The 23,130-nt window shown below is 46.2% G+C and overlaps 1 protein-coding gene across 1 annotated transcript; it reads left to right on the plus strand.

Annotated features, from left to right (window-relative positions):
* The first annotated feature begins 7,402 nt into the window (after positions 1-7,402).
* Positions 7,403-14,673, plus strand: btg1 (B-cell translocation gene 1, anti-proliferative). The gene is made up of 2 exons (XM_058625538.1): positions 7,403-7,892; positions 10,817-14,673. Exons 1-2 carry the CDS (start codon positions 7,748-7,750, stop codon positions 11,236-11,238), a joined length of 567 nt encoding a protein of 188 aa, XP_058481521.1. The 5' UTR covers positions 7,403-7,747; the 3' UTR covers positions 11,239-14,673.
* Positions 14,674-23,130: the final 8,457 nt, after the last annotated feature.

Here is a 23,130-nt window from a genome sequence, read left to right on the forward strand (position 1 = left end):
TCGCGGTCGTCGCCGTCACTTTGTCCTGTGAAAACACAGCTTGTGTCATAAATGGCAGCTTGCAGTGAAATGACAGCCCACTCTGACCGCGACTGGATTTGACCCCCCCCGCCCCCAGCTGTTTGGGACTGTTTAATGTGTGAGTCATGGTTGGGGTTTAAGTTGACAGTCAGTGGCTGTTACTCACACATGCTCCAGGGTGACTGTACAGGCGGCACGTTCGCATGATGTTTGTAAAAATCTAATTATCGTGTTAGTCCAACCAAAACAGGACTTTTTAATGTTATTTTTATATCTTACTTCACGTGAAAATTCAGAAAATGTAATCCTTCACAGGGTACTGGTTACAAACTGGCTGTTTTTATGTATTTATAGGAGGCAGAAACACTTTATTCAATAAATCCATTCTGTTTGTGGACCGGGACAAGGACAGCAGTCTAATTAAATGTCAAATTTGAGCTAAAGCTAACCGTAGTTCGAGCTACCATAGTAGCATAACATGGGAAGTGAAAGGGAAGTGGGAAAAAATAATAATAAGTAACATTATTGGAATGTGGTGTTAAAGGAAATAGTTTAACATGTTCAGAATTTTAAAATGATTACTGTACTGGAGATACGGCCAGCAGGCAGCCAGCTAGCATAGCTTAGCACAAAAGAAGAGAAATGGGGACTCCATATGCTCCATAAAGCTAACAGCCACAAATATAGTTTCACATAAGTATAGTTTCACATTTTCGGAATTTTAAAGTGACGACTGATACATTAGCTGCTGCGCTAGCTTAGCACAAAGAATGGCAATAGGGTGAAACAGCTAGCCTCAGCTAGCCTCATCTTTGTTTATGGAGCCACAGCGTTAAACGACACACTTTGTGTTTGTCTATGGTTATTCCAGAGGCTCCCATATGTTTGCTGTGTAAGATATAATTCCATACATGTCTTTAAACAATTATATTCTGATATTATAAGAATATAAGAAACGTGTACCTATAAGAATATAGATACACGTTAACACACTTGAATAATGTCAACATTTCAAACTTTTACGTGCTTCTTCTGTTACTTTCCATTTCAGCAAAACTATAATTAACAGCCTCTTGTCGAGCAGCAGAATGAAATATCCACCTAGGGCATAATACGATACGCCTTGAAGCCGCATCGCAGCGAGGTGCTACAGCCTCACAGTCCTCACACAACAGCAGAAACTTTCAGTATGTGTGAACACGCTGTCCCAGATCGAGCGAGAGGAACACGTATGTAATATTCATGGAGAGGCTACATATTTATATATCACACAGATGTGCTGCGGTCACACACCATACTCTCTCTCTCTATGTGTGTGTGTGTGTGTGTGTGTGAGAGAGAGAGAGTGTGGGTGTGTGTAATGACTCAGCCTCGGGGCACGAAACTTGGACATTCCACCCGGGAAAGTCAGTCAGTCACTTGCAACACAGCGAGAACAACAACGTGCAACACGCACACAAAGCGACGATCCAAATACAACACGCAGCGTTTACGAGAGCGGTGCGACCCTCGAGCGGTGGGGTCGCAGAAGTCACAAATGCTGTCATATCACAGTGAGGAGCGTGTAAACCTTATTTTGCCAACTTCATTTAGCATGCAAGCACACGTTAACAGGCATTTCCTGAGGCTGAGTCAGGAGTGACGGGTGGGGGAAGACTGTATGCTTTTTTTATTCCCAATTATTATGTCAAAACGTGTGCAATAGAGAGTGTCTGATTTCCTTTTTTCAGCACAACCTATAGACAATCTGATGAAAAAACTGTACAAACACACCTGAGCAAACAGTACTAAGACATGTTTAAAATCGTGACAGAATTTGTGAAAAACCGTCTAATTTTGAGACTCCGGCGTCAATTATCGCTACTTTATATCGCAACTACAAATGCGATATAAGCACTAAGGGTTAAAAATTAGGAAACAAGTACGATGAAACAATAAACGTAGTATAAAATACTGTTCTCTTTTATACTGTATACTGTTTTTTTACGCATTATATTTTGAATTTGATCAGTGTGTCGGGTGATTCTGATGTTATCGGCTCCGCGGGTATTAGTTCCGTCAAATTTAAATTAAATTTTAAATTAAAAAATAATAAATTTAAAGTAACGAAAATGCGTCCGATTTCCTACCTGATGATTTAGAGCCACATAAAAGGTGCTGAAGGGAACATTCAAAACTCTGCTTGACGGCTCTTGGCAGGCCGCTCACCATCTCAAATGTCACTGCTATAAATACACACACACACACACACACACACAGACACACACCTCTATACATGTGGTTTATATTGTTCAACTTCACACAAATAACTTTCGTCTCCGTCTTTCCGACCCACGAGCGTCGGTTTATGTGACATTTTGTCGTGAGTAAGTCACCGCGCTCTGCGGGAAGAGCGGCGAGTGCAAAGAATGATGGGAAATCTGGCGGTTTTATGTCGCTCTGCAGCAGAGGATGCATCTGGTCGAATGAAGCGAAGTGGAATCCGGCAGCGGGGTGTACAAGCGCACTTCAGGAAGAGGAGGAGAGCGCTCCGTGAGTCGAGGCCAAGCGACGGCTCACAGAGCGTACGTCCAGCGAGAAGGAGAGAGAGTCAGAGAGAGACAGAGGAGTGGAGGACGAGGAGGAGGAGACAGAGAGCATCATGGAAAGTTTGTGGCTTTCACAGATGAGTCTGTTCCTGTTGACCCTGGATCAAAGAGAGAAGGGCGTGGAGAGTCTCAGTGACTTGTTTGTCTGAAAAGGTGATTACTCTGCCTGAGCCACACCCACACACACAGCATTTACTGTTTCACACCCTTGCAGTTGGAATCCACAGGCTGCGTCTGCGTCTTCCGTGTTGACTTAAGTGACAACATTGGGTGTTAAAGCTCATCACCAGACTTTCTGCTGTTTGCTCAACCCAAACAAACAGGGACTGTTCTGTGTCGGTGATGTCACGCTTATCTTTAAACATGGGTGTAATTCACTCAATTGTCAGTTTAGTGAGTGTGTGTCGCGGGACTTCATGGGACTGCGAAACAATTTGTGATTGTCATGTAATACAGATAAACATTGTGATTTAGTATAGAGAACAAATAAAAAAATTAAGATTCTTAAAGGTGCACTGCGTAACTTTTATGGGCCTGTACACAGAGAATCCACAAGCGTTTGGAATTGTTTTGAAATTTTTGTACGCACAAAACGGGCATTTTGGGAAATAGAGTGAAATAATCTCAAAACACCACCTTTAAAAATAAAATATCGATTTAATCAGTCAAAAATATTGTATTTTATTGTTTGAAAATATGCTTGCTCTTTGTGCTCTCTCACTTTTTTTGCACTCTCACTTGTTCTTTGCGCTCTCTCGCTTGTTCTTTGCACTCCCTCACTTGTTCTTTGCGCTCTCTCACTTGTTCTTCATGCTCCCTCACTTGTTCTTCATGCTCCCTCACTTGTTCTTTGCGCTCCCTCACTTGTTCTTTGCGCTCTCTCACTTGTTCTTTGCACTCCCTCACTTGTTCTTCATGCTCCCTCACTTGTTCTTTGCGCTCTCTCACTTGTTCTTTGCGCTCTCTCACTTGTTCTTTGCACTCCCTCACTTGTTCTTTGCACTCCCTCACTTGTTCTTTGCGCTCTCTCACTTGTTCTTTGCACTCCCTCACTTGTTCTTTGCACTCCCTCACTTGTTCTTCATGCTCCCTCACTTGCTCTTCTCACTCCCTCACTTGTTCTTTGCACTCCCTCACTTGTTCTTCGCACTCCCTCACTTGTTCTTCATGCTCCCTCACTTGCTCTTCTCACTCCCTCACTTGTTCTTCATGCTCTCTCACTTGTTATTTGCACTCCCTCACTGGTTGTTTGCGCTGTGTTGTTTGATGAAAATATTGCCACAAATCTAATTCCATATATAAAGAAGTGTTTTATATACTAAGGATTATTACTGAGGCCTTGCAGAGCTGATGGTTTAGTCTTAATCCTGGTTTCAGGTTTCCACACAGTAAACACAGCCAGGTTAAGTGGGTCACATATGGTACAGTTATGTCACAGCACAAAGGAACATTTCACTGACACTGAATCTGCCCTCAAATGATAATCTGGCCCCTGTCCAAAGACACAACAGATAATTATCTGCCAACGCTGACAGAATGTTTTTCCAGATCTGCGAGCACACGTGCACGAGCATGCGTGTGCGTGTGTGTGTGTGTGTGTACACACGTAGCGCTGCCACCGCCGCCGTTGTTTTGTCTCCGGTGTGGAATCGTACAACTGTTGGTTTGCCTTTTGTGTTCGACCCACAGATGTCGGTGTGTGTGTGTGTGTGTGTGTGTACCCTCAGGATGTGCGTACACGACGTGTGTGTTCACCGAGAGGGAGAAAGAACATGTTTGGAAAACTTTTGCCCACACGCAGCCAAGGTCTCTCTCTCTCGCTCTCTCTTCATTCCTGACCTGACATTCTTTCCTCGGCTGTAGTTCACGTGTGGTTTCAAGATAAAAAAGCCTCCATTCATTAGTCTAAGCCAGGGCCTAACATAAGGACAGGATACCCCACCCTTGTCTGGCAGCCGGAGCCATATTTTACCCAGTGCCAGTGGTCCTCACTAAGAAGAGGACACACTCTGCGGCGCGTGAGTGTGTTTCAGGTGTCCACAGAGTCCACTGAGTCCACAGAGTCCACAGAGCAGGGAGACCAGGGGACTTCCAGCTCACACCTTCTTTCTCTTTCTCTTTTTTATGCCATTTGACTTTTATCCCCCCCCCCCCCCCCCCCCGCAGAGAACTCAACCACACACCCCAACACGGTCTGTCAGTAATGAGGCATTTGTCTCTCCACAGCTGTGTGTGTGTGTGTGTGTGTGTGTGTGTGTGTGTGTGTGTGTGTGCTACAGATGCTGTTGCCGCACAAGCAGGAGCCAAAATCCAACAGGAAGAACAGGTACAGATGATTTCCCTCAGCAGCCACGAGTGGCAACTGCAGTACAGCTGCTCTTCTGTGTGTCACCGAGCTCGGCAGCATCTGTGAGGGCCTTTAAATCTCATCAGGCCGTCTTCATACAACTCCCATTTTTTTTAAACAGCCCTAAAATATAATAATAGAGTAATAAAAGAGTTTAAAACCAGGTGCATTTTTAGTCCTTCACTTCCTGACTGGAGCTTATTCTCTTGGACTCGAGTATCTGAAAAGAAAGACAAAAAAAGCCCCTTTTTAAAAAACAAACAAACATGTACTTTCACTTTCAGGTAAAAAAAAAAATCGCTGCTGGGACTTTTCACCATTGTTGTTCTGCAGAGGACGGAGTCAGTGTCCACTTTACAACAGGTGTTTTTGCATGGTCTGAATTAAGATAGGGGTGTCTAACATACAGCCCGGGGGCCAGAGCCAGCCTGCCAGAGGGTCCAATCTGGCCCACAGGATAAATTTGTTACAATTTCACATTACATAACATCAAATACAATAATTTTCACTTCCAGACACCTGTGACTAAATGTTTGTGCCTTTATAGAGTTACAATCCGTCCATAACTCCACAGCAGCTCAGATACTAACACTACACTGGGTCAGAGCAGGGCGTCATTCCACAGCTACGGTGTGAGCCGGCAAGAGCAGGAACGTGGGAGCAAATGTGAAAAATGGAGTGGGCCCGGGTGATTCTCGAGCAGCTGTGCGGTCACTTCATTAACAGAAACAGAAAATGTCCTGGTCCGCGCAGAAACCACGGTCTGTTTCAGTAACAGCAGGCAGGTGTGTAAATGTGTAAATGTGTATGATGTGGTCGAAACTGTGACGAGATAGGAATTGAACACTTGTACGGACTTGTGCTTAACATCAGCCGAGCGCGTCGTCGTCTGTGTGAGAGTCATTCGACATGACAGCTCAGTGAGTCAAAGAGTTTGGAAAAGTTTGTCCCAGGGAATGAAGAGCGTCCAACTCCGCTACACTAGGGGGCGATATGTGAACTGTCAGGGTGCCTGGACAGAGCCATGTTTCCGTGTCAGCGAGATACGAAAGCGCGACGTTGTCCCTCAGTGACTCAACGAAGCAGCTTGTGGCGGTTTTTTCCCTTTTCAACAAAGCGATGTTTCTGTCGCTCCAATCAGCGGACTGTCGCGGATCTAGCTCCACCCACACCGCACCGTACCGTTACCCCGCAAAGAAAGCGTACAGAAAAAAATGGAACGGTTGGGACCGGCTATTTTGGTCCGATTTTTTTCCTCCAGATAACAAAGAAATCCTTAAAGACGGAATCATTTTGGTTGGTGGACAAAAATCACATCACGATGTCGTTATCTCACAACCGCTTTAGAATTGTATAAGACAAAGGAGCTGAAACACGGGATTAAAGTGGCCTCATGTTACATGGCGAGATCTTAAACTGCTGCCCGCTTGGGATTTTGATTCTTTTGTGGATCAACAAAAATTGAAAAAAAGCAACGATTCAATTGCTGCATTGAGTCTCAATCAAACACACACACACACACACACACACACACAGACAAGAAAGCGGCACATCTTGTGTGACCTTGTTCAACACAGAGGAACAGCAACAGCGTGCCAGGGTTCTTTGGAGAGGTCAGCCGCTACGTGCTCATTAAAAGCAGTGGAAAGGTACGAGCCGCTGTGCTTCGTGTGCTGCAGACACACACACACACACAAACACACACGCACGCACACACTCATGGTGTCCCTCCATGAGTGCTCCAATCATGACACAATCAAACAGACGAGCGGCCCACACACTCAACAAATGACCGAAAGGATGTAAACAACATGCATCCGTGTCCGATTCGTTGCACTGGTTTTTCACGCAACGGCACAAAGTGTGTGTGCGACTGACTTAATGTGGACGTAATAAGAGCACAGGGTCAGCATCTTTAAACGCCATGATGACGCCATGGTGTTTATATGTCGTTTTGTGAGTTAATTTGAGAGTTCATTCATTCAGCAGCAGCAGCAGCAGCTGAAATCGAACCCACAACCTCCGAGTCGAAAGCAGACAACTACAACAAATTATTCAGCGTGTGGATATTTTCTTACATCCAGATCCTTTTTCTGTTTTCTACTCAATCACTAGAATTAAAGAACTAACATTTTATTTTTTTTTAAACAGCTCCCCCTCTGCTTTTGCTTCCTTGTTTTTGCACAGTTGCAGTTTGTCCCACGGCCAGTGAAGGCAGCGCAGCTTCATGCTGTGTGTACCCTTTTTCTGTTTATTTTCAGCAGAGCGGTGACGCGGACGTCGCACTCCGCCTATATGAGGCTCGTCAGACGCGGTGCGCGCCCCTGGTTGGTTGGCCGTTGTTGCTGTAGCAGCTTGTGACGTTGCTGTGGGAGAGATGGAGGAGGAGGACGGTGTAAGGGGGAGGGACAGGAGGGGGAGGGGACTATAAGAGCTCGCTCTCAGGCTGTGGAGCTTCACTCTGGAGGTGGAAAGTTGAGTCACAGGGCCGGCTAACGTGGCGATTAGGGACAACTCCGCCCCCTCAACCCCCTGTATTTACCAACATCAGGCGTCTGTGCGCAACGCTGAACCGTCGTGGCACACGGAGCCTTTGAAGAACAGAAGGAAATCTTCCCTCTACCTCGACTAAATCAATGCCAAGAACAACAACAACAACAACAACAACACAAGCGCCAACAGCTGCGGATCGCTGCTCGGGAGTGGAGACGAACACGTAGACGAAAACAACAACAACACAAGAGAAAAAAACCGCACGAATCGTCGTCCGACCGTCGCCTTCTTCTTCTCAATGCATACTCTTTGTGCCCGAGGAACCATGAAGCCAGAGATCACCGCCGCCGTGGGATTTCTCACGAGATTTCTGCGGGTGAAAGGACACGTAAACGATCGGCAGGTCCAGACATTCACCCAAAGCTTACAGGACATTTTGTCAGGTAAGAAAAAAAAAAAAGAAAAAGAAAATAAATGAAAGGCGAGAAAATCCGTCCCGTTTTACGCACGACACAAACACGACTCGACCCCAGACCTGCACACGCTTCACGCGGGGGTCTTATTTCGCGGAAACACGGTGAAATGTGGTCTGTTGTGTGTTTGTGACGAGGATCTGTAGAAGCGTTTCTTTGTTCTCGAGGATCACTATCAGCGCGGCCAGCGCGCACCACTGTGTGCGCACGTCGGAGAGGTGGTGGTGGGGGGGGGGTGTCGGAAAAAACCCACGACGACAAAGTATCAATACTGTGGATCGTTTAAGACGACGTTTTCACGATTTAATCGATAGATTGCGGTGTTTTGGTCGTTTCTACGCGGTTTGCCTTCGTGTGAACGGTGACATTTGGTCGGGAGAGCGAGCAGGACCGAACAAGGAAGTGCGCCTCGCTCGACAAAAGCGCTCAAAGAGCGGCCCCTGCTCAATTACGTAATGCATCGAAACAAATACGGTTATAATGAAAATGTCAAACCCAAAGTGGATTAATGGCGGATTAATATGGATGAATGTGTTATTTTGGAACAAAAACCCAGTTTGGAAAGCAGATAGCGCGTCTTTACGCACATATCCGTGATTCTACTCGTATATTTTGAAGGTTTATACCATTTTATGTTTTTTATGTTAAGATTTCTGTATAGATTTCAATAAATCAAACATAATGTAATAATAATAACGACTGTGGCAGGAATACATTTTTTTGCTTTTCTTTGTCTCCTCTGCTGTAAACACATTCCTCTGAGCTTAAAGCTGCCATACGTCCGCTCCCATCCGTCCGTCCAGCAGCAGATGACCTACATTTTCCTTACACAACGACCTCTCTGCTTCACAAACGACACGCCGTCGTGTTTTTCCTCCCAGAATGTGTAAAATACCAACAATTAAAAACCGCTTTTCCCTCACAAGGAAAGATTAGAACGGGTCAAAAGAACAATGGAGTGAAGCCAGCGAGCCTCAGCGCCACCATTTTGTTTGTATGAAAAACAGAATATTCATCGTAATATTTTTCCTTTGTTCAAAGAAGGAGTGTGTGTGTGTGAGCTCTGTGCTGCTGTTTGTAAACAGACAAAAGTTAATGGAGTTGGTCCGTGTGTGTGGGGGAGGGGATGTTTTGGTTGGTGGGTGCCTATAGGAGGGAGGAGGAGGAGGAGGAGGGCATTAAAGATGGAGGAGGAAGTGAAGGGGAAATCCACTGCAACAGCCAGTCTGCCCCCCATTTACCGGACACGGACGGGAATTATGGGAAACTTTTTTTTTTAGTGTTTATGGAAAACCACACGGGCTGGTGATGTGTTCACGGAGTCGTTAATGTGTGAAAAATAAAGGGTTCATTCCAGTCAAACAAGAACAAAGCTCTTTTGTAAACAGCTGCTGCTTCTTCTTCTTGTTTTTGTTGTTGAGGAGAAGAATCTCAGTGCCGAAGGGCATTTTTTAATCAAAAGTAAACAAGAACTCTTGTTAAGAACACATTTTTCCCGTGTCCACCCCCGCTCCCTTCCTCCTCCTCCTCCTCTGTGCCCTGGTTTTTTGAGAATAGGCCCCGCTGAGCCGAGCTGATCCCTGCGTGCGGCTCTAGGGTTCGGCGTGATCCGGGCGCCTTGTGCTCTTAGCTCGCACAGCTGTCTGCGATAAGACACACGAGCAGAGGGAGGGGAGGGGGAAGGGTGTTATTCCACAGATGCATACAGGTGGCCTTCGGGGGGGGGGGGGGCTTTCTGGCCCACTTCATTTACCCTGGTTTTTCTTTTGCTCACAATGCAGCCACCGTCAATGGAAACTCAAGATGGACGGGTCCTTTTTAGGGTGAAGTGTGTTGTGGGGGAGGGCTTGAGGTATAATTTATGATAAAATACGCCTTCAGTGCTTCAGTGTGTCATCGACTTTTGCATCTAAGTAGGAATAAACATGAGCCGCGTTTCACTTCCTCGTAAAATAAACAGTTTTCTCCTCTGCCGTCGCCTCCTGGAGCGCAGCGTGAGTGGCGTCACCGTGAGTCACTAGTTTCACTGCTCGTCCCAAACTTCCACTCAGACCAGGGAGGGGGAGGGGCAGAGAGAGAGAGAGAGGGGGGGGGAGGAAAAATAGGCTGTTTTCCCTTTAAGAGGCGGAGCCGTGCGTCTCAGATGGCTGCCGGCCCAGGACTTCGACACTTGTGGTGTTTTTGTTCTGGCAGTCATGAGCGATTTCAGAGGGGGGGAGGGGCGTGTGTGTGTGGGGGGGGGTGTCTTTTTCTCTTTTCTTTTTTTTGTCACGTAGGCACACGGAGCCGCCGGCCGCCTGTTTTTATGGCCGTTATCAGGCCTTGAAACAGGTGCTGGATGTTTTTCTTCGTCTTCTGCCCCCGAGGACGACGACAGACAGACGCTGTTTGTTCGGCGCGTGAAGATTTAATTTAATCGTTTATCGTTTGTACAGTAATTTTATTCATTGTATAGAAGAAAGTTAACAAACACACACACACACACACACACAGAGAGTTAAGTACTGCAGTATTTGTGTGGGTGGTTATACTGGAGTATTATGCCCTGAGGTAGATTATAAAACAGATACTTTTATTATTCTCACTCTTTAATTTACTGGTGTTCATTTATTGCATCCCTGCTTTAGTCAAACACTTGGAAACCACCCAAAAGTACGATTGATTCAACCCTTTTAAGTAGATTTAAATGTTTTTATTTTTTTACAGCCTCAGTGTCGTCGGTGTTATCTGTCCTCGTCGTACAGTCTGTCCGCTCCGCGCTCCGACCTTTGCACTCGGCTCAAGTTTCCACGCGGCGAGCACGTAGGCGGTCGTTTGGACGCGTCCTCGTCTGAGCTTTTATTTGCCAGAGCTTAACCCTCCCTCCCTCTCTCTCCCCCCTCTCTCCCCCGCAGAGCAATACAAGCACCACTGGTTCCCAGACAGGCCCTGCAAGGGCTCCGGCTACCGCTGCATCCGCATCAACCACAAGATGGACCCGCTGGTGGGGCAGGCGGGCCAGCGCATCGGCCTGACCATCCAGCAACTGTACCTGCTGCTGCCCAGCGAGCTCACGCTCTGGGTGGACCCCTTCGAGGTGTCGTACCGCATCGGCGAGGACGGCTCCATCTGCGTCCTGTACGAGTCCAAGCCCGGCCCCGTGGGAATGTCGATGGGCCCCGCGGCCCACGGCGGCTACGGCTCCTCCTCCTCGGGGAGCGGGGGCGCGTCGATGAACCCCATGATGGACAGTCACATCAGCTGCAAGGAGGAACTGATGGGGCTGGCCAGAACCAGTCCCTCCAAAGCCTACAACATGATGACAGTGTCCGGTTAAAACCCCCCCCGTCCCCCCCCAGCCTACGTGTTTTTGTTCAGGGTTCACGCCGCGCACTGGTCGGATCACTCGACCAGCTTAGGGCGAGCCTTTTTTAAAAAAGCTAAGAATATGAAATAGTGAAAGAAGAGAAAAGAAAACAAGAGAAAATAAAAAAAAAAAGAAGCAGAGGATGTGGCCTAACAGCCAGGTGATGGAAACCTTGAAGGTTTGATATCTTTTAACCCCCGCCCACTCCTCCTCCTCCCATCTGTCGTGTCATTGGATCAGAGCTGGGCACTCCTGGTTTTTATTTTTTTTTATTTTTTTTAGGAGCGGTTTTGTGGAAATGGAACTGTCGGGGCAGCTAAAAACAAATCGACCATTCAAAACAGGAACCCAGACGGAGACTGGCTCCTCCCCCTTCCACTCGAAAGTGGCTCCACCTCTGAGGGGGGCGGGGTGTCGTTGACTTTGCACTTTTCTTACTCGTGGTTACTCTGGGTACACACACACCTAAATTATACGGATTACTAAAAATCTCCTTTGACAATTTGTTGTTTTTTTTGGAGGAGGTGAAGTTCAGAGTTCAAGGTAAAGTAACGCCCCCCCCCACCCCCTCAAAAAAAAACAAACAAACAAGACAACATCTCTATTTTCTATATAGATATATATTAAAAATAAAACCACCGTATGGACCACAGGGAGTTTAGTTTTTGCTGTTGAAGTCTCAGCTTCTCCTCCTTCCACTTCACCATCACCACCCGTTTCCTAGGAAACCGTCACGTCAGCCTGTGTGTGTGTGTGAGTGCACGCAGACACCTGTTACCTATGGATACCAGCGTGTCCGCTGCACCGTCACTGTGAAGCTTTCCGGTTTAAAATGAAAAAGGGTTCCCCCCCCGTGTTCCGTTTCCCCGCCGCTGCTCGCCCGCGTCACCGAAACTCACAAGTGTAGCAGAGAGGGGGAGGGGGTGAGTGAGGGAGGGAGGGAGGGGAGTGTGATCGGTTGGGTTATGAATTACCGTTGAATGCACTTTGACGTGAGATTGTTTGGGGATTTTCACGAGCAAATCAAACTAAAAGAAAGAAAAGAAATCGCCTGCATTCCATCCATTCGAATGTCACGTTTTCACAACGCCCCGCCCACCTCAGCTCACGCCGGCCCCCTTGCCGCCGTTGAGTCTCACTGTAGCTGACTGAGTGTAAAACTCTGGATTTAAAGAAAGACACAAACCGTTCTCTCTGGTTTTAAACACTGTATTTCAGAGCTGTTTGTTTTTGTTGTGTGTTTTTTTTTTCCCCGATTATGATATAAAAACATTCTGTCACCGTTCATGTGGCACTGCCCCCCCCCCCCCCCACCACCTCACTCACTCACACTCACTCTCTCTCACACACACACACGTGCGGTCGATCCGTGTTGCTGACGGTCGTAATGATCGCGATGACTGACCGTCTCCAGCGTGACGGAGCGTCTGCAGCACACGACTGTTTTCAGAGATGATTTTTTTGACTTGAATTGTAAACAAAGACCAGGCCTCGTCAGCCTCCTTTTTTATTTTTTTTAATTTTTTTTTTTTCCTCGTGTTCGTGAATTATGAGCCATATTTGTTGATTTCCAGGCCTGGTGTGTTTTTAACAGCCCTGGACTCTCACTGGAGCAGATTTCAGTCCCTCCCTGTGTCTCAAGTGCCACACACAATAACCGTGAGCTCAGACCTCCTTCTTCAGCCCCTCCCCCGCCAGGTAGACTTAACGCGACACATATCATCGTCCGTTACTGCGCGGAGCCGGGTAAAGGAAGGCAGGGATGGGGTGTCCGTGGTGTGTGTGTGTGTGTGAGAGAGAAGGAGGGGGCCAGGGCCGGACTCTTTATTGTCCAGGGCAGCTAAAATCCCTCCAGCCCCCTCTTTCTTTCTGGACTCATTCATCAACAACAACAACAACGACGCCTCCCCCCCCTGACCAGAAGCCCTCAATCCTCCCGTGGCAGTAAATGGAACAAACAATAAAATAAACAAACCAGCACACACGCTTGGCATGCTCAAGCTGCACTAGAGAGGGCCGGGGGGGGGGGGGCGGGGCTAGTGGGAGACGACGATGAAGAAGAAGAAGAAGGGTACTCGTCCGTTGTTTTCTGTTCATCTCAGTGGATTTGCTCTGCACTTGATTATGGAGGTTTTTTTTTGAGTAGCAACTGTTTACATGCATATGGGAGGCGGGGGTGGCGCAGAGTGGGCGGAGCGTCGCTCAGACCGGCCGCCACCACTGCCTCACTTCTCGTCAAAAACCTATGAGTGTTCATAAGCTCCTCCTCCACAGAGCGGCTGCCGTTTGCCGACGCACTGCAACCTCGTCTTTAACCCCCCCCCCTCCTCCTCCCTCCCCCTTTCTTTTCACATTTTTTTAAAGTCCAAATTATCAGACTTTTTTCTTTTTTTTTAAATCTTACTTTTATTTAGAAAAACAAAACAAAACAAAAAAATCTTTAAAAAAAATCCCTGCCACCATAACGGACGACAACGGTCTTTCACAAACACTGATGGTTTTTAATGGCGTCCATTCAGCCGGTGCACACGCGGGTGACACAGTTGTCGTGAGCGTGCTTGTAGGAGTCACACAAAAAGCACACAAAATGCACTAAATATATCAAGTTGAAGTCGCGTGACTCGTGTGTTTTCGTTTTGTTCTTTGAGACGTGAGAGAAGTCTCTCCTGGAATGTATTTGCCAAACTCAGGCCTCGGACATTCAATAAAAACCCTCATTGGAAAGACAGCGTTGTGCATGTTTTTAAAGACATGATTCTGGGGGAAGGGAACAGCAGTTTTGTCGTCGTCGTCGTCGGTTAGTTGAATTATTGCCACTTTCACATTGACGGTGTTTTACATATTTGTAGAATGTATTGTGACTGTGCGAGAACATGGTAGAGTGCATAACATTACACATGGGAAGTGCCAATAATTGCTATTCTGAGGTGTTCTTCTTCTTCTTCTTCTGGTGTTTTCCTCCTTTTTTTGTTTATTCTTGTGATTCATCATCCAGTGAAGCCATTTGTGATGGGAGTGTTGGCAAGGACCAAAGTTGTTTTGGTAGAAAAAAAAAAAGTTTCCATGATCTGTAAGTGTAGACGTATCCTTTGTTTGTTTTTTTGTTTTTCAGTTTTTATTTCTTTTCTTTTTTCTATTTACTTACAAAAAACCCGAAAAAACGAGACAAAAAAAAATAAATATCCGAGCTTACCCAAGAAGAGCGGCTGTCTATCTCGTGATCTCATGTCAGTACATCTTTATCGTGTTCAGTTTATTTCCCCCTCGGGTATGTTGTTGATGAACTGCTGTAAATTTGTACAGTTCATGTAAATTGATTGTGCGGAAGTTGTACAGATTTCTATATTTTGGAAGAAAAAGTTCTTTTTTTCTCTGTAATAAAAGATTTCCTATCTTGGCATCATACTCCGCGAGCTGAGTGTTTTATTCACAGACGAACACAAACCAAAAAGCCTCACAACATAAGGGCAGATGTTTAAGATCTCAGAGAGTCAATATAACTGAGAAAAAGAACAATACCCAATGTTTTTATCTTCTAAAATGGTTGAAATCAACCAAAAAAACTCCAGACGGGCATTCCCAACAAATATTCAAATTAAACGACAAAAAACATGGAAATCTTAAAAGACTGGAAGAGGTTTGGCGATGTTGGTGAAGCCTCGCGTTCACACACACACACACACGAATGATGTTTTTGGACACTTGGAGTAAAATAAAGCCTCGTCCAATGATGGGATGTGACACACGCAGGGATTCTGTCAAATACTTGGGGAAAAGTGCAAACTCAGCCAGGACTGTGGAGAAATGCTGCTGCTGCTGCTGCTGAACGAGCTGACTCTGCAAAACGGTTTCTGAATGTTTTTCCTCCAGGTTTCTCACAGTCGAAGGAAGAAGAAGAAGAAGAAGAAGAAGAAGAAGAAGAAGAAGAAGAGGAGGAGATTTGACTCTTTTTTTGACACAAACAAAAAGAAGGGAGTCGGTTTAGGAGGAGGAGACGGTGGCTGAGCTGAGCCTCTCTCACCAGCTGGTGTGTCTGTGTGTGTGTGTGTGTGTTGCAGTGTCACATTTGCTCCTGAAAGGCGACGGGCAGCTGTTTCCCTGCACACTGTGAAATCTCCCCTGTTCTCAGTCTCTGTGGAAACCGGTCACAGATTCCCAGGGTGTTGTCTCGGTCTGGGCACCGAGTGAAAATAGTTTTTGTGTCTTTTTCTAAACAGATTTTTTTAACATTTCACACACAAATGCACAGCATTTAAAAATCTAATCCCAGGCTTCGCCCTCTTCACACGCGCTATTTCAACACATCGCACAACAGTTGCACTGTTGGGAGTTTCGCTTTTAGCTGTGACGCAACAGCAGTGTAACATTCTCTGCCTTTTCACCATAGCAACAGAGGTCACCTTGTGTGTGTGTGTGTGTGTGATTATGAGGAAAGTGGCAGTGGGCGTGGCAGATAAGGCCGCCGTGGCATTTTCACGCTAAGATGAGCAGGTGTACGCGAGAATTTCACGCAAACAAAAAGGAAACGTGAATAGATGACAAACGCCCAGTTGTGTGAGTAAACACACAAAGAACCACACATTGAAAACCCTGGGGTTGTTTTTTATTCTCCGCAAAAGTTGGGTTCCACGGTGTCGCCGTGTATCGTCGTGTATTTGTACGAGACGGTCAATGTGTCGCTGCTGTGTGCGAGAGAACAAAGGCAGCGTGAGTGACAGTGTGTGTGTGTGTGTGTGTGTCTGCTACACAGAGAGAGGCAGACATCTGGGACCCGCTTTAGTGCCAGTGAGAAGACAGGGGAGCTCTCCTGCAGAGAGTGTGTGTCTTTTTAAAAAAGGACAAAAGCTTCACTGCAGCTGCACACAGTCACACACACGCACACACGCGCACACAGCCTTCACTTGGAGCTTCGTCTTTTATGTGTGTACATAGGCAACAAAGAGTGTTTTCTATGAAAGGCTATTTGGGGAAACTTTAGATGTTCTGACGTGGGACGATCTCTTCACCCTGTCGTCTCCATTTTCTGGTTTCTCACTTTTAAAAGCCTTTTCTTTATAGAGCTATAACAAATAAACACAACACAACAACCTCTCAGCTGTACTAGCATCATACAAACACTCAGTGCTGGCACACAGACACATTTGAGCCGTAGACCGCTAATGAAAAGCTCTCACTGTGAATGGATGGAAGTCTACGGGCAACAGGATTCTCACTTATGAATCGAGAGTGCACGTCATTCAACATTTTCTCAGAGGAGTCAATGGTGTGCGAGCAGATACAGCGTACCGATGTTTGAAACCCTCTATTTGTAAAGCGTCAACATGTCTTGGAATTGGACCCAAGAGCACGACTTGGGACAAAAAAGAATCCACTCCTAAGATGGAAAAACTAAATAAATGGCTAAAGCGAACAAGCAAAATAGCTAAAGCTAAAACACAAATGGCTAAAGCTAACAAGCAAAATGGCTAAAGCTAATAAGCAAAATAGCTAAAGCTAACAAACAAAATAGCTAAAGCTAACACACAAAATGGCTAAAGCTAACAAACGAAATGGCTAAAGCTAACAAACAAAGTACAAAATGAGACAAAGACACGGGCGAACTGGCAACAGACAAAGGGGAGACAGACCATAATATACACACGGTAATGGGCAACAGGTGGAAACAATCAGGGCGGGGAAGACAATCAGACTGGCGGGAAAACACAAGGGTGAATATAGGAGGCGACACCAGCTATCTCTCCCTCCACTTCCCCCTCGGGGGCCACCACTCGTCCTCCGAGCTGACATCTGCTTTGCCTGCGCACGCCCTTCCCATCGGCGTCCAAACGACGGGGACAATGAAGGAAATGGGAGACAAATGTGGGGACAAAGACGTTCTGCTTTGGGGAGGGCAGTCATATATGTCACTGAAGTCTGATTATTAATGGAGGGAGGGGTCCTGTATATGGGCAAGTATGGAAATTGAGGCGGTGTGAAGGAGGTGAAGACAAACAAAGACTGTAGGTGTGTATTTGGGTCACATGACAGAAAACCAACTTGGTTTTCAGGTGATTTCTAGAGCGAAAGTTCCAAAAATATCCAAATGTTTACCGTAATGTGTCTCACAGCTGTGTGTGTGTGTTATTCTGTCTCTCTCTGTACACACACACACACACACACACACACACACACACAGAGAGTAACTGCTCAGATCCTTGTGTGAGATAAGTGTGTTAAGAAAGGAAACGACTCCATGCGTATCTGGTATCGCGGTCCATCCTCGTGTCCCTCTCTCGTTTCCTTGACACAGAAATAAGCCAATGTCATTTATTTATTCCACATCCAACCTGTCAGATTACGTAGTCCCTCCCCCCCCCCACCTACTCCTTCAAACCCCCGTCAACACCTCTCTCCCTCCGTCTATCTTTATCCGCGCTGCTCCAGACTGACAGTGTCACCGGTGGGCTCGCACTCACACAGCAGAGGAATTCATTCCTGGCTCTGGCATCAGGCCTTATTTGGGTATAAGGTCGGGGGGGACAGCCGGAAAAGTCAAAAGACGAGCACACTCTTCAAAACAGTTTGAATTCTTGATTCGCCGAGTGTAATATTGTGTCATTATTCAACATGTCATTGAAATTCCGATTTGCGATTTCTAACCGTTGAAAAGCTTCTTCGAGACACTTATTGTTCTTCTTTGTTTGGGTGATTGTTCACGGGGCTCAAACTTGACACGTTATTATTACCCTGTAAAGAGTCTCTGTCGTCTCAATTGTCTTTTTATTTCCACATTTCCAGGCTTCTGACTCATGTGCATCCAGTACTTAGTCTCACTCTATTATTTTTTTTGTTTTTTTTACCAAGTTAAGGGAAAAACATTGATGATCCTCTGAAAACCAAGGATCAATCAGGAACTAAGACGATATCACAGAGCCACCAAGGAGCAAAAAAAATGGTCTCAATCACTACTTTTGGGACAATTTTGCAAATGATGTTCCCATTTCAAGGAAAATGTAAATGTTAAAGCGTGGCCTCCTGTCAGCTGACGCATAATAGCGTCCTTGTCTGTGGAGTCTACGCTCTTATGTGGGAACACGACCGACTGCAGCGTCCAAACCAAAACACGAAGTTTCGCAGGCCTTTGCACGCTCGGCGTACCATGAAGACGAAAAGTCCGGTCCCACGTGACGTAGCATCTGCGCCCTGATGATAACCCACGGGGGCTAACCGCCACTGATGTCTTCATCTGTTTGTCTTCTCCCACATATGGTTATCTGAGCGTCGGCGGCGAGACACGGAGGCAACATATTCCTGTGGTCGGCCTCACCCAATCAGTGGGCACCGCTCATAACCACTCAAGAGAGGGAGAGAGAGACACACGGAGAGGAGCCGGCTGCCTAAATATAGCCTGGCTTTGGGGCTCAGCGAGAGGCCCGGCCACACACACACACACACACACACACACACAGTATGTATACATGCATGGATCCGATTTGTGTCGTTGTTTGAACCTTCCATATAAAAAGCACAAAGTCATATCATGCATATCTAATTTTGGTTAGGTGGTTAAATCTGGACCTGCAGAAGTGGGAGTTCAACCTTCAACCTTTAACCTGGTGGCTAACTGCTACTTCCATCCTAATTCCTGGGCCTCACTGACCTCCAGACATTTAAAAAAACAACAAAAACATGTCTTCAATACCTGGTAATACTACTATTTTGGTTTATGGTTTATTGCCTAGCAACGCCACATGCTAACGGATGTTAGCTTTACGCTCTTAGTTTTAGCGTCTTTGGAAGTTACAATAATCTTCAATAGAATCTCACTGTGTGTGTGTTTACATGCACGTTAAAGGCCAGATTCTAGTCCGACTAAGACGATAGCGAGTCTTAGTCGGACTAACGTACCTGGATAATGCGATTCATAGTCTGATTACATTACATCCTGAATGTAAACATTAAAGAACAGACACATTTGTTCTTGTTCTTGTTCTCTTGGCGTCAAGAACAAGAACAAGGTTAGTTCTGGTTCAGGACAGTTCATACTCAAGTGCAGAACTCCTGGGATGAGGGTTACAGATCCTCTGTTCTTGAGTAGTATGTACAGGTCTTTAGTCGGACTGGAGTCGGACTCTATGTTCTGCACATGCACCGAAGGTTCCCCCTCAGTTCCCGCAGTGTTTGTTTGTTTGTTTCTTTCTTTGGACAACACAGCAACCACGATCTAATCCAGTTTACAGCATGTACGAACCACAGCGCGATCTCGCCTGACTCAGTGGAGTTTAAAGTGTGCTCGTACTGAGTTTCTGCCCCTAAATAACCTCCTTTTGAAGGGTCTGTAATGTAGTTCCATCACGAGCCAGTGACTTTCTGCTGACGAGAGGAGAAAATTCCCCTCGCTGAGAGGCGTTGTGACACAGCAGCCATTTCACAACAACAACAACAACATTCTTGCACTTCTCCTAAACTCTGTGTTACCTTCGAGCTGCTGTTGCAACGCGTACAACACATTCTGAATACTACGAATTGGCGTAAAGTCGCTTTCGGCAAAACTGAAACCTAAAAACCCGGCAGCACGCGCTCATTTAAAGCCCCTGCTGCTCTGTAAACACGCCACGCGCAGGTTGGGGCGGAGAAGGCCCGGCTTTGTTGTCATGGGTTTTGGTTTAGTTTTCTGAGAAACCGACAGCAGGAACAACACCTCAGCTGTTTCCTGTCTACAGTGACGGGAAAGTGTCATTTGCCAGCGAGAGACGCAATCCGGCGATGAAAGGGATCGGGAATTAGGGTTTATTAGAGATAAGACGGCGGGATAAAAACGGGAGAGATTGAGGACCGGAGGTGAAGTAAGTGTGTAAAACGTGGTGCCAACGAGACAAAGAGCTGAAAGAACAGTCAGAGGAAGGAGTTTAATCGAGAACGGGGATTTACTGAGAAGAACAAGTCAGAAAAACAGCTGAACAGGAAATGCTGCACCTCTTCTTCACCGCTACCACAGCTGTGTAACAACACACACACACACACACACACACAGATAGATAGACAAGCGCGTTGTCAAACGCCTTCAAAACACCCACAATGAAGACGGAGGAGTCAGCAGTGTCCAACACACCGGCGTGAAATGTACAGAAACCACCACACACACACGGATCTAATAAATAAAACAGATACCTGGATCAAAAAAAGCATCAAAATAACCGTGTTTCACACAAGCTTGTTGTGACACCTTAAAAACAGCCGAGGCTAATAGGCTTTTTATGGCTGAGTGCAACACAGGTCCGGTCCACGCTGAGTTAAGTCCGTGTCCGTGGTTCTGATGTGTTCTGGACGATAAAGCAGCCGCAAAACATTTAACACACACACACACACACACACACATGCGTGACCTCCATACGAGTGGCAGCTTAATGAGTAACTGTAACAAACTCATTTCCCTGTGTGGGACTAATATGTGACTCATTACACACAAATCACCTCAACATGGAAAAGGATAAATGATAAATAAAAGCTTTTGTTCTACGGTCCCTTGGTAACGCACGACCCAGTATATCTGTATCTGTATGATCGTAATATAAAACCTTAGTTTGGCAACAAAGAGGCTTCTTGAACTTCAGAATCTCCTGAAAGAAAAGAAAAGAAAAGAAAAGAAAAGAAAAGAAAAGAAAAGAAAGGTAACCAACCACAAAAAGTCTACTGATTGATCCTAGTCAGGGGTGTCAAACTGGTGGCCTGCGGGCCACATGCGGCCCTCCAATCGCCCACCACTGTGCTGCCAGCAGGGTGATGTTTTTATTGTGAAGTACACACATCAAGAACTTTTACTTTGAAATTCTGTCTCATAGCATCATGGACATCTCAATTTCCCCTGCCAGTCTCCATCGGAGGACAACTTTAAACTTTAAGATACTGCCCCCCCCTCCCTGCTACTGTATCTACATCCCATGACACACTTAAAAACAACCTCTCTGCTAACCCTCACTCTGTATCTCCACTCCGCTCTGCCCCATAAATAACTGAAGCAGAACTCAGAGATGTACATACTGAACACACCTCAACACACGTGGTGTTTTGCTGCCGAATGAAACCACACTTCTATTCCATTTGTTGCTCAAAGGGATTTTTCATCCGTTATCCGTCACCATTTTCTCCAAAAAGATAAATACTGTGAGGATTAGAGTAGAATAACTTCTTCTTATTCAGCCGTCCATGTTTACGACCAAACAACCGAGTGATTAAATGCACTTATGGGTCTTCTTCTTTGCCAAAACCCTCTTCCATGTTGGACCGTTAAAGCTCCAGTATGTGACTTCTGTCGCCTTAAGACATTTTCTTCGTGGAGCAAAGAAACGAAGAAAATGTCCACGTTTAAGAAGCTGAAACTGTCAGAAAAGTCGTTTTAATTCCTTAAAAAAAACACGCAAACCGATTAATAACCGACTCACCGAGTCGTTGTCAACGTCTCGTATTTCTGCCGTCTCCTGCAGCAGAACTTTGACAGAGTGGGTGACGGACACAGACACAAAGACGTGGACACTTCATCAATCACTGGTGAGGGCTTAGGAGGACACACACACACACACACACACACACACACACACACACAGGTTTGAGCTGCTATCCTCTTCAGGACTCTGCGATGACCTCTGTTTTTAAACCTGAACCAAACCAACACTGACACTCACCAGAATGCCTGGAATGACATTCTGCCTCCTTAGGACCAGGTTTTGGTCCCCAACAGGGTCATTGTTTAAGACAGGAAATGTCATGAGGTGACAAAAACAAGCACACACACACACACACTCTCCCCCCTCCCGCCCCGCCTCCTTTGCAGCTGTTGGGGGAGTGGTTGTGTAGAGATATGTGCTACAACCCCTCCGTCTGTGTTCGGACCACTTCGAGGGCTATTTAGCGCCGGCTCCGCTGGAATGGATTGGACCCATGCCACGCATTCCAGCGCTGCCATGTGTTCTCGGTTGGCCTACTTATGTCACACACACACACACACACACACACACACATGCAGAAGACAGAGCAGGAAGCCGTCTTTGCCGTGAACGAAGGCACAACAAAAACAGCAGCTTCGTACCCCGCAGACACACATGGTACGCGCCGCCACACATGTGCAGAGCACGGTGCAGTACGTGCACACTTCCCCTCATGTAATGTTTTTAACGGCGCGCTCCACTGCCCCACTTCACAGCCTACATGAAAGCACGTTACGGAGTGTGTGGGTCGACTCCTTTATACCTCTCATATAAGGGAAACATCTGCTACCTCCTCTTCTTCTTCTTCTTAATCTCTCTCTCCTACACTCTTCTCCTCACACAAACAACCGGGCAGCCACGGAATATTCTGACCTCTCTCTGTCCACATGCTCTGTATTTTTTTATGACTATGCTCAGTGGTCTATAAAAACAGCTGTGGCCCCCCGAGTCCTACATCCTGCCATAGTTGGCGTTTGCCAAAACCGGGCTTGAGTTCCAGGGTGCACCGAGATCCCAAAAGAATGCAGCCATTTTTTTTTGGTTTCTCCCGGAAACGTCTGAGAAAATGAGGTTCCGAGTCAATTCTCTTTGAACGATGTGTTCTGAATTTGACCCGCAGTTTTTTTCTCCCCCTCATCCACTGAAGACATTAACCGTTATTAAGTTAGCTTTCGTGCGACTTGGCCGCAGCTTGACGTAGAACGTTCCTGTTTTGGTTTATTGCTGCTCGTCTCCGTTCATCCCTCTTTCCACTGTAAGGATGGAATCGTTCCGCTGGTGTACATGTGCCATGTAAACTGCAACATGAAAGCAGCCTTTGATTGTGACTGCATGCATATGGCCTACTTCTTGACTCTATTAAATTATTGGATGGGTGGGAGTTGTTTTTTTTTTTAAA

The sequence above is a fragment of the Solea solea genome, chromosome 3 (assembly GCF_958295425.1).
Source record: "Solea solea chromosome 3, fSolSol10.1, whole genome shotgun sequence".
Lineage (NCBI taxonomy): Eukaryota > Metazoa > Chordata > Actinopteri > Pleuronectiformes > Soleidae > Solea > Solea solea.

What these genes read in the sequence shown, in the direction of transcription:
- btg1 (XM_058625538.1), top strand. Translation starts at nt 7,748, where the DNA reads ATGCATACTCTTTGTGCCCGAGGAACCATGAAGCCAGAGATCACCGCC. An exon ending in CTTACAGGACATTTTGTCAG is followed by an intron (nt 7,893 to 10,816) that starts GTAAGAAAAAAA and finishes TCTCCCCCGCAG; the next exon opens with AGCAATACAAGCACCACTGG.